At 39.9% G+C, this 15,676-nt stretch overlaps 1 protein-coding gene across 2 annotated transcripts in view; it reads left to right on the forward strand.

Annotated features, from left to right (window-relative positions):
• Positions 1-11,924, forward strand: part of caln1 (calneuron 1) — a 70,020-nt gene extending 58,096 nt beyond the window's left edge. For both annotated transcript variants that reach the window (XM_028573681.1, XM_028573680.1), the window contains exons 5-6: positions 4,012-4,168; positions 10,905-11,924. In XM_028573681.1, the coding sequence (XP_028429482.1) occupies positions 4,012-4,168; positions 10,905-11,032 (285 nt within the window). In that variant the 3' untranslated portion in view covers positions 11,033-11,924. The remainder of the gene's footprint in view (positions 1-4,011; positions 4,169-10,904) is intronic.
• The last annotated feature ends 3,752 nt before the right edge of the window (positions 11,925-15,676 follow it).

A 15,676-nucleotide genomic window follows, 5' to 3' on the forward strand; every position in this document is an offset into this window, starting at 1 on the left:
AGTATAAAACCACAGGTCACACAAGACAGGGTGTCCTACTAAAGATCTTTTCTGTCTGAGTCACTTCAGGTCCACAGGCATCGTTCTTTTCTACTCCCCTTTCTTTCACCATGTTCCCCCATAAAGGTCACTCCAGTCTTAAATATGAATATAGTCTGAGCAAGTCGGTGGGATGTGGAAAAGAGAAAATAAAATGGCTTTTTCTTATCTGCCACTGGAGTGCTGCTCAGTGAATGAATCTATCCTCTGGCTCGTCCTTCTTTTCCCTGGCAAATGAAGCTCAGTTAGCCTCTTGATGTCCGCCAGCGATGGCGTCGTTAGCAGCAAGGTTGTGCGAAGGTCTAGTAATCACAATCAAACACTCCAGGGGGGAGTAAGTGAGATCCAGGTGGAGCTGTCTGTTTAGGATAGGTTAGTGTTTCATTCTTCCTCTGTTCCCCAGAGGTGAGACGAGTGGAGAAATAGTCTCACTTTGCCAGACCTTCCTCCAAGGCGCTGCGAAGGAGGGTCTAGCTAGTCCACACAGCAATCCTGGAATGGGAGAAAAACGTGCTCTGGTTCATTGGCATTTCTTTAAACCAATCACAATCGTCTTGGGCGGTGCTAAGCGCCGGGCAGAGCCATGGTGCCTCTGCAAAATAGCCTCGGGAAGGAACTTGTTTTGGTGGAACATGTGTACGTACTTTCGAAAGTTATTTTAGACGTGCAACAGAAAACTCAGATTGGACAGATAGTCTAGCTAGCTGTCTGGATTTACCCTGCAGAGATCTGAGGAGCAGTTAACCATAGTCCTCATAAATCGAACAGAGTTTAAAGGTGCAATATGTAATATTGTATGTAATACTGGCAGCTAGCGGTTAAAATAGTTACTGCACTACCAATTCAAAATACTGGAGAGTCGTTTCCCCCGCCCCCTCCTGCCCAGACTCGAAGTTCACGGAGGTTGCCAGGCTGAGACCACAGCATCCACCACAATGTTGTTAGACGCTTTTCTCACATAGTCAGACATTACTCCACAGCACAGCGGAGTAGCTAACGGTAGATGCTGGCTATATTGACAGTCATAAAAGCCCGTGCTCACGCGGAGCTCTGTAACCAACTGACAGACACACTTTTTCGGCTTAAAATTACAGTATGAACCGCTAAAAACACAACTACCTCACTGTCCTCTCCACACGCCAGTCAGGCACACTTCCTCGGCTTAGAATTACAATACGAAACGCTAAAAATACCACTACCTTGCCGACGGAACACACTTCATTGGCTTAGAATTACGGCAACAATCGCTAAACACACTGCAAACTCACAGTCCTCTCTTTCCGATTTACAGCCCCCCTCTCGTGGTTTAAAATAACTCACTGAAGAGGCTACACGCTGTAAACAGCCATGGGCTGCTTGCCTGGTCCTCCCGGTAACGTTAGCAGTTAGCAGGGTTAGCATGGCGGCGTTAGCCAGGACCAGTCGGGATCACTTTACTGGCTATGTCTCAATTGTTTTTGCGAGTAACCAACTCGGGTACTCTAGCTATATAATTCAATGTGAGTACACAAATGTTGAAATGACAAAAAATGCCCGTCCCTAGTAGCTGTGATAAATTAGCATGAAGCTAATGCTTACCTGTTCAGGAGAAAATAAGCCAACTCTGCGTCCTTTTGGGATATAAGCTGTCTCCATCTTTCAAATACATCTCCAATACAGTATTTACCAGGGGGTTGTTTATTCTCTGGTCACGCAACTGTTAGAAACATGCTGTTTTCTTTTTTTTATGTCATGTAGAATCTATCTCCGTTGATCCTGTTCGTTTGTTTGCTGCTTTCATGGCTGTACTAACGTTACAGCTGTAGTGCGCTGGGTTTACGTTTTTACAGGTATATCTGGCAACCCGGCTGGATGTCAAACTGGGCCGTTGATAACAACACACAGATCAAAACATAAACATAAATTCCGTCACGGAATCTCAATTTCAAAAAGAAAAAATACTGACATTAGCATTGTTGTCAGAAAAGATAGTATTTCAGCTTAACATGTTTCCTTAATATCTGATGAGGCATTGGTGTCATTTTTGGATTTATTACAGTAAAAATATTACATATTGGACCTTTAAAATTCCAACACAAAGAAAGCAGAAAGTAGCGGACATACAAGACTGAAATCCGGCGGAATTTTCAGCGGCAACGGAGCAATCCTGGAAGTGGAACGTTGTGGATATAGACTAGTGTAGAAAAAAACCAAGCTCTTTTGTCTTGAGGGACATGTCGGCTGTTTCTGAAACAAACAAACAAAAACATCTGTTTTGTGCTGCTACACATGATGGGTGACATTAGATGGATATGGACAATTATGCACACAAAGAATATTGTGAGTTTGTGTGCATGTTGCTGGTTGTGAAAGTTGAGCTCTGGGGACACAATGATGATTGTTATCTGTGTGCTGCAGCTCATTAGCATCAGAACTCCTTCACTTGAATACTGAGTTTTTTCACGACATGTTGTGATATATAAATAGAGAAGAGAGTGAGCGAGACTTTCTCCTATGGTTCAGTCCAGACTAAAAAAATACAAGCTAACAGAAAAATAAAACTTGTCTTGACTGTAACTATATCTTAGAGGTATTTATTCCTCACTACTAACCTCTACTAAAACTGTTAAGAATTTATACAAATTCAAACACATGTATGAACCTGATTAGAACCTTAATTAGAAACCCTTTGTATATAATTATTTGCGCAAAAACAAAATTAATAAGCAATAATGTACTGTCCAGTTGCTAACTCAGCGTATGTCTGTGCCTGGCACAGCTTTACAGGCTTCACCGGTCATTGTTGTGCATGTCCATCCATCGTCTGTACAGCTTATTGTGTTTAGGGTCGCAGAGGGGAGTGGATCCCAGCATCCACTGGGCAAAAGGCAGTGACTGTAACAGGTACTTAAAACTGGAAGCACAGCACAGAAAAGACCCAACCACCCTTCTGATTCTGTTGTATCACTATTATCCATCATGGTAGGCAAATATTGACTGTTTATAATCAACTAGTCATTTGGTGTGTACAGCGGAGAGCATTTTATCAATAGCCTGATGAACAGAGTTGTGTTTATTGAGTCACTAAATACAAGAGGGTATGTTGATGCCAACTTTCAGAGTGATTCAGAAGAATTCAGTCCTTTCAACTGCATCTGGACTTTGTGATATTTAATTAATTCTGAGTCAGGTTTGTATCACATTCACTAATTTCCTGCCACTGAAGCCTTTTATTTATATTTGGCTTGATTGCATTGCTGCCTCTAAGCAGCTCATACAGAGAATGTTTTATCACTTTTTTTAACACTGCTGTGAAGTTCTGCTTTCAAGCAGGGGATGCGATTAAAGGCAAGCAAGGTCTTTCTCAAGTCAGGCTAGAGGCAATAAATTTATCTGAACTTCTGAAAAATGTGCAGTTGCTCTCAGGAAGACCTTCAAACTTCTGTTTTACAAGCTGTAGTGTGTTTGTATTTGTATGTGTGTGTACCTTCTTTTGGATTGAAGTGTGTAAACGCTCAAACTGAACAATAAATCAATCTCTTTCAGGCTATAACCCCAGCACATTCAATTTAATCAACGCATCCACTGTTCTGATCTGATTAAAGTAAATGCATTGGAGCGACGTCTGTGCTGGATGCATGGTAAAGAATTACTAGAACATGCATGGTGATTTATGCATTTGAGCTTTCTTCTCTACTTACAATGCACATTATTTATTGTAAGTTGTTGGCAGCAAAAACTGAATGACGCTGATTGTGCTGCACAGCTTAGGGTGACAGTGTGAGTTTTTATTTGTGTTATTGAAGCTTGCACACTAAAATTGTGGAAGAGTTGTGTCACATGAGTACACATAAGTTAGTACTTGTTCAATTAATATGTTATCCTGCCAGGCGTAGGGCAGAAGTACACACAGTTTATTTATGTGAAAGGAAAGTGGTCATTTTTTATTAAATTTTTTTTAAATCTCCTCCTCTCATCTCCCTCCCCCTGCAGTTCGACATGCAGAGAATCACTCTGGAGGAGCTGAAACACATCCTGTTTTACGCCTTCCGTGACCACCTCACCATGAAGGACATTGAGAACATCATCATCAATGAGGAAGAGAGCCTGAAGGAAAACTCTGGGAACTGTCAGACAGAGTTTGAGGGAGGTGAGCGAAAGTCCCTGAGCACACACTGGAACTTAGACGTGTGTGTGTGTGTGTGTGTGTGTGTGTGTGGTACTGTAGGAGAGAAGGTAAATGCATGCTGTCAGGAAGAATTTGGGCTCAAGATCTACATCCAACAGAGTCACAGCACACCTGCTGATTTATTGATTTGGGGCGATGGTGGGGACCGGTGTCAGCCGGTCACCAGACGCGAATGAAATATGCATGACCTGGCTCTGCAAAACTAGCCATCCAAGATGTATGGATATCAGAGCAGTAGAGGGTATTCTAGGACTTTTTCACTCTTTCACTATAAAAATGGGAAATGTAATTGTTTCTTTTCAGCATTTTTGTCTTCACATGCCTGGTTTGAATTCAGATTCAGTGAGTCAGCCTTGTGAGTCTTTTGTGCTTTGGGGTCTTGACATAATGAAACTTTTTTTTTAAATGATCAGAGAACAAGACTGAAAAGCAATTGAATTTATAGACGGCCTGGTGTCAGAGTGTTCAGTATGCAGTCCAGGCAGTCCCGTATTAACAAGCATCTGTTTGGCTGTAGCTGAGCAGATGCCTGTCGCTTTGATTCGTTACCTCTCACTGCTCTTTTAACAAGTCCTTGCACATCCTGCTGTTCACTCTCAGGCAGGGGCGGAGCGGGAGGGTGGCTTCTGGGGCTCTAGCTCCGAATATTGTCTCAAAAACCCTGAATCTTTTTTGCCGACTACTGTATTTTAGAGGCTGTAGCAGGTTCTGTTTTTAAGCTAGAGCAGTATATTGGTGTCAGGAATCCATGCTTTGCTAGCTTTTTGACTAAATAATGCTCCAAACATGAGCACAATTTTGGCAAAAACTGGCATTGCCATTTTCAAAGGGGTCCCTTGACCTCTGAGCTCAATATATCTGAATGAAAATGAGTTCCATGGGTACCCACGAGTCTCCCCTTTACAGACATGCCCACTTTATGATGATCCGCTGCAATATAAAGGTTATATTTGCCTATACTAAAATGGTGTGTTTGAATATGTCTGCATACTGGGGTTCATACAGTCTTGAAATTGCAAAAATTGAGTCTGAGAGGAAAGCTGAGACTCTTGCGGATTCAATGAGTCCTCAACATGCCCTCGAACCCCCCTAGGTTTGGGCTAAGCCCCTGCTGTCAGGTTTGTTTCTTTCTGTTATCTGCAAGTGAGCCTTCATTGAAAAGCTTCAGTGTCAAAACAGATGGATCACTATGGAGGTGGCTGGAGGGGCAAATGTTTTATTAATGTGGAAAACACAATTGTAAATGAAAATTTTGATGTATTAATCTTGATTCTTTGGCCTACTTCTGGCCCTCGTTTTCTCATTTTCAGAGCTGCCTAATGCTGTTCAGACAAATGTGCAAGTAGAAATGTCATAGTGAAAGATTGTTAATGTGAATGTTAAGCTGTCTTGTGCAGCATTATTGATTGTGTGTCTACATTGACTGATGATGTGTGCTTTGAAAGCAGCCATAAAAAAAATAGTTCTGGCGTCCATTTTGTACCGACACTAACCACATGAATTTGGGGTGTAGGAAAGGCTGAGTCATAACAATTCCAGTTCCCACATATCCTGAAGGCAGCATGGTCGAGAAGGATCCCAACTTACTCTGTTATGCAGTGTGACTGGTCAGAAGTGTTTGCAAGATTAATAATACTTTATGTGTGAAATTGAATTTGCACTGAGATATTTTCTTTCTAGTCAAGGTTGTGTATATTTCTTTCTGTTGGCTAAAATGATGCTCAGAGGCCAAACAGCCCTTAATGTCCCTCTTTACCAAACCCCACCTGCCTGTGATTCTGGCCTGTCCTTGAGGGGATTTACTTGGCCAATACTGATGTCAATGAGCACTTTATCAGGGTCTTTAAACTGGTGTGGAGTGATGACAACATGATGTTCCTATTGGGTTTATGATGAAGACTGGCCACTGCAGGATCATAGAGAGCAATCACATCTTTTAGCCTCAAGGTCCATGAGTACCACCTGCCACACAGGGACACCAAAATGTTTTTAGTCATGGAGAAATCAATACATTGTGTCACAGTGGGATTTATACTGAGCACAATCCATCATACTCTGGTGCTTATTGCTTCAGCTTACTGGTATATGAGGTAGAAGCATAGAGGCACTTGATTTCCCTCTGGCTTCACCTTGCTCTAAAATCAATATGGCAGGGAGGAAACAACAGAAAACAACAGAAGAAAGAATGTAACCCCTGATCCATAGAAGTAAACCAGGCTCAGATTCACTGCTGAACAAATTGCACCAATAGCGTAAATTGCAATGAAACATGCAAGAGAAGCAGCTGTTCAGGGAGTGCCTGGCAGTCAGACGCAATCCTGGAAATCAATTTTGATCCATAAATGTCACAGCTGCCATACAGATTTAAGGACCCCCCCCATCTTAGCAATATTCATAATTTGAGTAATTGTTGACTTTTTCCATGTACAAAAGAATTTTCTATTGCTGTTCTTAGCACAGCAAAATCATCTAGAGCACAATAGGTCATGTATTTAACATTTCCAACTAGGGCTGGGCGATATGGAGAAAATCAAATATCACGATATTTTTGACATTTTTTGATATCGATACCACAACAATATTGTAGGGTTGAATATTGGTGCTTTCACAAAATATTTACACAATGAGATTTTTTATAAATAATCATCAGTAATGTGGGTATAATGACTAAGTGGGTAAAGGCAAATAATACAACTTTACAACAGTCTGGTAAGTTTAGTAGAAAGTTTTAGTAGAAAATGACCTAACTTTACTGTAATGTAGCCTTTAAAACCAGGAAAAGACAACACTAACGCCATATTACGATTTTACGATATCCAAAATCTAAGACTATATCTAGTCTCATATTACGATATTGATATAATATCGATATATTGCCCAGCTCTATTTCCAACTGAAGAACTAAATTACCCTGCACTGGATAGATAAAAACTCAAGATTCCCTGTTTTTGACTTTAAAAAATAAACTAAATATCCTTTTACAACATAGCAATACTGTAACCTGTGCACTTTTTACATCGTTTACTAATCATTACTATCATTATTTCACCTATAGGTCAACTGATTTTGAAGCGCAAGTGAATGTAGACAGCCATAAGTCTCCGCCTGGAAACCAGCGTACACCTCATTACCTTAATGACCACAGTGGTCATCTGAGGAAAATCCTTTGTGGATATTTGGCAGCAGTGTAGTTACTATGGGCGGCTGAGAAGGTGTTTTATGAGGCTGACAGCAGTTTCAGGCGACTGGACCGAGAACTAATGTCTAGAACACAACTCTCCTCCCATCTTCACAGTCCAGCTAGAAGCTGAACACATGCTCTTTCTATTGACACCCTGTTCAACTCACCCTGACAAATACAACTACAGATAGATACTTTAAATTAAAATTAGCTGCACTTGTGTCAAGGAAATGACACCAAATTCTAGTACATTATTGAAACGGTTTGAATTATAAATCAGTTATATAATCTCATCCCGGATGGTTAGGCTTGTAAAAAATATATAATTTTCCGGACTCAATAACAGATCCAATGGCTCTGTAAATGGGTAGATGTGTCACAGCAGCAGTGGCCTCAAAATTAGAAAGGTGGCTAGAGAAAGAAAGAAAGGAAGACAGACAGACAGAACAGACAGACACACAGACACACGGACAGACCTACCTATTACACAAACTGTGGTGTCAATGGCCAATAGATGAGACTGTGGTTGTACTAGACGGCTTCATTGTGTGAATATGAGTAACTGTATGCGAGTGTGAGCCTGAAAGACATTTTTTGTTCTTAGCAAAACCACCCTGGTTAATTTCAGGTTTAAGATAAGAGCATCATCTAGTTTTTAGTTACATAACCTTGCTTATTGGCCAAACTTTCATTCTTAGATAATCCATTTGGCTAAAAATCATGTCACCTCATGTTTAATACGATGTGAGAGTCTGGAATAGTATTTTTTTTAACTGGAGATTGCCAACTAATGGCAACGCCTGAGCCAAGAAAGATGTAGTAATTTTTGTCCTACTTTCCACATTGCATTTTATTTGGAACAGCATTTAAGAGGCATTTTTGATGGTTTCAATGCTTGAATTCAAAGTCAAAAATAGAACAAGTGAACGTGTGAGCCATGTGGCTGTGGGTCATTGGCCCAGCTCCCCTCATTACCGCGGCCCGGTAAAATCATTTCAGCAACTCTCAGTCTGACAATCCGCTGCAGGGAGGAAGAGCTGCTGAGTTACTGCTGTTGTGTGACTGTGTGTCAGCTTGGATTTCTATATAATGTCATTCAGTTCAACATGGTGCATTTACTTGCACTCCCATATATTTCGTCCATAAACGTCCTTTTTCACACAGTGACACTAATATTTGGTCTAACCTCATTGATATACTTAATAAATGGATTGAACACAACATTAAAAACACCTCTAAGTTTGATATACAAACTATTTTACAGCATCACAGACAGAGAGACAGACTCTCCAAAATGACCATAACAGTGAGTCACCAAAAACAGTTTAAACAAAAACAGAACTTTAAAACCTTCATGAAGATAGGATTCATATCAAGGAAGTTTGCGTTTTAGCTGCATGTACCGTATAAACAACTTTTTTTTATGGACATAAAATTAAAGGGGTACAGGGGTATAAAGTCAGGGGACTCATAAGAGGCAGATTAAAAAAACAATTGTCAAAATCGTAGCAACAGAGCCCACGATATCCTGATTTTTAGTCCTTAATATGAGCCAAGCTCCAAACACGATTGATCCTACACTTCCCATAATGCAACTGAATAGCCTCCTTAATTAGATTTTACCTGCCTACCTTTACATTCCCATTTCTTTCAAACCTCACACCTTCAGTTTGTATCCTTTGCATTCTGTTAACATTTTTAAAACTAGTGTCCGAGCAGAGATGACATCATCAGGGTTATTTTTAGACTTTTCAGACTGTATAGAAAAATCCCTCTAGAGACACAGAAGATATTATACACTTATTTTTACAGGCTGAGTAGTACCCCTGATAACAGTTAAAATTAACTTTATGTTTCTTTTCAATCTAACAGATTACAAGATCTAAATTAGCTGTCCATTATGTGTTATTTATTTCTTATTACACAGCCTTTTTAAAAACTTAATTCTGATTGGTCACTCACAACATTCTACAGTGATGATCTGTAAAATCTGTCTGGTCCTGTGAATTGTGACCTTGTCACCTCAGTGTCCCTCTCTGCTGATCACTGCCCAGTTACCCACGGCTCATTCAGATCCAGAGCAGAGCTGTTAATTCTGCCCGGCAACACTGATGTGTGATCACACCTCAAGGTTATTTCCTTTGGTCCACCTACCCATAATGGAAAATGGTCTTATAGTAGTAGCAGTATATTTTTGTGGTGCATGGCTCAATAAGAAAGTCACCAAGCCAAAGTGACCTGAACACACAAATAACATGTTTACTGTGCTAAGGTTTGGCAGCTCGTTGTCTTGTCAGGTTTAAAGATTTGGCCTGCAATGAAGTAGCCTCGTGAGACCGTCCTGATCTCGCGAGCTCCAGTTTTCCACTCGCAGATCAGTCTGGCATCTTGAGGTAGAGAAAATTTGGAGCCATTCGCCAAACGACCGGGCCAATCAGTGTTGGTTTTGAGGCGGGTTTAGGTGGTGATAGACAGATGGTTTATCCAATTAGCTAACCAGTATTTTCAGACAGCGGTAGCCCTAATTCTGTTAGCTGCTCGCTAATGCTTTTTTCTCTTGGATCCTTCTTTTGGAATATGGACCGGGAACCTGAAATGGCACCTTTTATTCCTAAATTCTCGTTACACAAACGGCAAATATCCTTTACCGACATGTTGCTTGCTTGCTGAGCTAACGAGCTATGCTTTGCCTGCAGCAGCAGGGGCTTTGTTGATCTGATTGGTTGATTTGGCCCGTCTATCACCAACTATAGGTGGTGATAGACAGATGGTTCATCCAATCAGCTAACCAGTATTTTCGCCCCTTCCCAAAAGTTCTCCAACGGAAAGTTCCCAAATGGATATGCTGAGCAAATGCGAAGCGATCCATCTGGCGGAGTCAGGTTAGCAATGAAGTGAATCGAGTCATATCTTATCCCAGCCCCTTAACTTTAGATGTGATGAGCATACATAATCTTCACTCACTGCTTAATTATACTTTCTCTGCCATTAATACATCTTACTAATATATTAAGGAATACATAAAAATTGTGCTGCAAATTGAGCTGCAGTCCAGACCTTCTGTAGGTGTGTCCTCAGTTTATTTGATTATGCTAGGCTTTCCAACCGTCAGATGTCAACATCATCCTCTTAATACCCAAACCCTTGCCTTTCGAAGACATTTTCTGCACTTAGTATGAGTTACATTCCTTTTCCAAACAAACCACAAAGCAGTATCTGTTGATAGAGGAACCTCACATTTTGTGTTATATAAGTTTGAATGGCACTCTTCTCCCCTGATGGAGAACAGTTCACCAATGAACTTAAGGAGTGAACACAGTATAAATAAACCACTCCAAATGTGCTTGGTGTCAGTGCCCCCTCTGTTTGTCTTCATTATATTCTTTCTGCAGAAAATGAAAAATTCAAAGAAATGTCAGAAACAGAAGTTTTATCATCTTGATCTGAAACTTGGGGAACTTTTTCTTATTTATGTTTAATCGTCTTTTTTTGTTTGTCTCCTCTTTTCTCTTTCAGTTCACCCTTCAAAGAAGAACCGTCAGACGTGCGTGAGGAAGAGTCTCATCTGCGCTTTTGCCATGGCATTCATAATCAGCGTCATGCTCATCGCGGCCAATCAGATGCTGAGGAACGGCATGGAGTAGCTGCGCCCACTGTGAGCGGGGAACAAGCCAGCCTGCATGTGCATGCCAGTGGGTGTGGTCATTTCCCTGTTGATAGGAAAAGAACTACAAGGAATAACACTTAAAATAACCATCGACAAAGTCCATTTTAAAAATGATTTTTAGTTTTTTTTGAACGAGTGGCACCTCACCACCTGACATCCAATGAAACTGTGAAGCCAGCATGAGGAGTCTTGCAGGACTCCTCCCCCTTTACTCCGTCAGGGACATTCAAGGGCTGACATTACACATAATACGCTGTCGTGTCTGTTTCCCTGATGCAATAAAAAAAAAATTGAGTGCAGGAGATCAGAGCTACTTGCTTTTCCAAGCAGGCCAGATGTGACTGCAGATGTGTCACCCACCAGGAATCTGATGAGCTACCAAGGCTGCAGTCTGGGCCCTGAAAGGGAATTAGAGAAGTCCTCGCTGCCACTCAAGTATCTGTACGCGTCAGGCCACAGCTCCTGCAGCTCCCAGGGTGCTATGATACTCCAGCTCTCCGACTTTCTCTTTTCAACTACTGCGTCTGTGGGCTGAAGTGTCGGCATCAGTTCATCAGCCCCACACACCAAGCAGTCAAGTGAACAAAAATGTTAAATGGTAACTCCAGAAGTGTTGTTTTGCCCTCCTGATATTCATGAATAAACACAGAAGCTCTGGAAGTTTGGTTTTAGATTGCCTCTTTCTCCTCAACACTGTTGGGTGAACACTGTTCAAGGTGCAAAGAAAATATTTCTGTGTCCTATTAAAGGGAAAAAAATCCTCCCTTTCAATGATCAAACTTATATATCATCTCTCGTGGTGTTCAGTGCACTCCAGGAGTTATTTTGCAAGGTGATTGAATTCAACTTTCTCTCAGTCAGCATCGTTTCTGCCTCAGTTGGTTATTTCCTACGTTTCCCAAAATGACTTTGGACAACCCCCAGAGAGCAAGTGTGAAACCGCTGCATTTGAAGACAATTGTAAGAGCAAAATAGTTTTCCAGTCAACAAAACTTGAATTGAACCTTTTACTCTAAATGCAGCATGTGATGCATTCTGGTTCCCTGACAGATTTGAGAGACCTGCATGTATGTTGGTGCCATTACTAAATTAAGCTGATACTTAAACATTTTTCATATTAATTTGAAAATGTATGTGATACCAAATCATCTGCAGTGGCCAGTCGTCCATGGAAATAAAAACAATTGACTTAGGGATCGAAGGCATATCACCACCAACACAGGATTATCTTTTAACAGTGTTGAAGTACTTCAGGGTGGATTTTGTTTTGTCCTTCAAATCCCAACAAATATAGTTAGTGATTTACAGCTTAGTGCTGTGAAAAGTTGAATCCCCTTTAGTTTCCTGCAAAAGTTGTTGTGCTCAAAAACAACTCTAAAATCAAATCATTAAAACATTTTGCCTTTTGTCTGTTTTATTTTTATTTACTATATATTAAGTTATACTAATTTCTTAATGTAAGAGTTTTGATCAGTTTCATAAATTTCAAATATAACATTAAAATAAAAAGGTGTGCAAAACTAAGACCTCATTTGATATGTCCTCTATTTTTATTAATATTTCATTTCTTATGTTGTTTTTTTTTTATTGCAAAAACAACTCTTAATCCATTAATGTGTGACTCTTACTGTAAGCACTTAAAAAATTGAAATTAATTCATCCTTCAACCAAAATTCTGCAATGATTTCTTACGCAAAAATGCAAAAAGAAAACCGTGTATCAGTGACATGCATACTTTTTTATTTACTTTCTTTCATTTTTTAAAATATGAAACTGTTCCCATTTGTGTGATAGAAGACAACGCGAAGACCACAGATAAAGAATTTTGAACCAAGACAAATTCTGTAAAAAAATTAGGGGCCTTGCAAATTTTCTCACAGCACTGAAGGATTTCAAGACACATCTTGACTTGTTAATTCTCGCGGAGGTTGGCTCTGAACTCCTGCACTGACTCTCATCTCAACATGTAAACCCAGCCAGGGGTCACAAACACCCATGTTATCAAGTGCATGCGATCAAGTCAGTGTCTTCTGTAAATACTGTAACCCACGTCTGAAGTGTCTCAAGTGTCTGTTGAAGGTGTACAGTATCTCTGAATGTGCATGACTGTCGGTGCTCTCTGCTCACTGGGGTTCAGAGGTGCAGGGAGGGAGATCAGCAGATAGACAGGCACCTGCATCATTACAAACACGTCAGACGCAGGCGGCAAAGGCCCTTTCTGCTCCCTCTGAACACTCTTGCCAAAGCCATAGAATTCCGCAGAGGTGGACCAGACAACACATTTTCCTGTTCCTACATGGAAATACAAGATCAATCTGGCATTTTGTGGCAGAAATGTGTCCGTCATGTCTGATTTAATTTGTCCTTGTTATTGTTTTTGCACTGTACCTGTCATCCATTTTGGTGAAATGAAAAGGAGCGCTTTATGTTTGTGTGAGAGTGCCATCTAGAGGTCAAGTGAGTGTGCATTGTCCATGTTGTTGTCCCACTACAGTGTGTGTTGTTAGCATTATATTCACAATGTCTGGCAATTGTTGATCTTAAATGTTAAAATATGATGATTTCTATGTATGTATGTATAGGTTGACTTTGATCTACCAACACTGTGGGTAGAGCATTACTTATTTGAACACAATGTATTTATAGGAATAGATTAGTTGCCTATGGCAGAAAAAGTCCTCTTGAATTTGTAGAAGATTTAATTCACAGATAAATGACCAATATTACATTTGGGAAACCTTGTAGGTCACACTGGTTTTGATTTCTTTTTAATCTGAAAAAGTGACACTGATTAAAAGATTTTATTTTTATTTATTTCTTGCAGTAGTGGTGGAAATGTCCCACCAAATTCACAGCTAACCATGGTTGGCATGTAGGGGTGTGTAGTGTTTTATTGTTAATTTGTTCTTTGAGAAGAACTTTCTCTTTAAAATTTTATTTTCCATTTGTGTATGTTTTTTTGGGGATTTGAGTTACAGTTACTGTGGTTACAGTTTTACTGTAATCAAACTGTACCTGCCCCTGCAGAATGGTTGCATGTCTAAAGAGATTTTTTTGGAGGGGAATCACGCAGTGTCTCTTCAGTAGCATGGTGATTGGATCCCACACATTTTGTTATGTAGCTTTGTAGATAGCTAATAACATAGCATATGTATTAGACAAGCACACACTATACATACTTTGCATGTGTAATATTTAAACATATAGGCTAGTTAAAGACTTTAAGTTGTACTATTTATTAAAGGCATAATTATGAAATTGTAAATACAGAAATCTGTACAAAAGTCAAAGGATTAAGCATTGATGCAATAAAACAATGTTTTTTAAATGGTGCTTGACTTTTTATTCTACACTGGAGTTATTATTATCTGGTCCAGGGTGTCAACAGGGTCTTTAAAAGTATTACAAGTTAATCAAATAGTTTAGCGCCAATAATGCCATCCATCCATCCATCTTCATCCGCTTCTCCGGTGTCGGGTCACGGGGGGAGCAGCTCCAGCAGGGGACCCCAAACTTCCCTTTCCCGAGCAACATTAACCAGCTCCGACTGGGGGATCCCGAGGCGTTCCCAGGCCAGGTTGGAGATATAATCCCTCCACCTAGTCCTGGTTCTCCCCCGAGGCCTCCTCCCAGCTGGACGTGCCTGGAACACCTCCCTAGGGAGGCGCCCAGGGGGCATCCTTACCAGATGCCCGAACCACCTCAACTGGCTCCTTTCGACGCAAAGGAGCAGCGGCTCTACTCCGAGCTCCTCACGGATGACTGAGCTTCTCACCCTATCTCTAAGGGAGACGCCAGCCACCCTCCTGAGGAAACCCATTTCGGCCGCTTTACGCCAATAATGCCTTAACTTGACATTTTTAAGATTTTAATGACATAAAATCCCATGATTTTTTTATGACATACCATATGCCTTATGATATTTTAATGACATACTATACTATGACTTTTTATGACATTTTTATGACATACATTTTTTTTCGAAAAAAGTAATCAAAAAGTCATAAAAAGTTCAGTACCTATTAGTGATGTCAAAAAGTCATAGTATAGTATGTCTAAAAAGTCATAGTATAGTATGTTGAAAAAAATCTGAAAAAAGTCATAGCATATTATGTCGAAAAAAGTCATCAAAAAGTCATAGTATAGTATGTCGAAAAAAGTCATAGCATAGTATGTCAAAAAGTCATAGTCGGAAAAAGTCCTAAAAAAGTCATAGTATAGTATGTTGGAAAATTCTGTAAAAAAAAAGTCAGTATAGTATGTCGAAAAATGTCATGAAAAGGGAATGGTATGGTATGTCAAAAAAAGTCACAGTATAGCATGTCGAAACAGTCATAGTATAGTATGTTGAAAAAAGTCATAAAAAAGTCATAAAAAGTCATAGTATATTATGTCAAAAAAATTCATCGTCTAGTATGACGAAAAAAAGTGGTACAAAGTCATAATATAGTATGTTGAAAAAAGTCATAAAAAGTCAGCATAGTATGTCGAAAAAAGGAAAAGTCATAAAAAAGTCATAAAAAGTCATAGTATATTATGTCGAAAAAAGTCACGTATTCATTGTATCAAAAGAAAGTGATAAAAAGTCATAGCATAGTATGTCGAAAAAAGTGATAAAAAA

The sequence above is a fragment of the Perca flavescens genome, chromosome 3 (assembly GCF_004354835.1).
Source record: "Perca flavescens isolate YP-PL-M2 chromosome 3, PFLA_1.0, whole genome shotgun sequence".
Taxonomy (NCBI): Eukaryota; Metazoa; Chordata; class Actinopteri; order Perciformes; family Percidae; genus Perca; species Perca flavescens.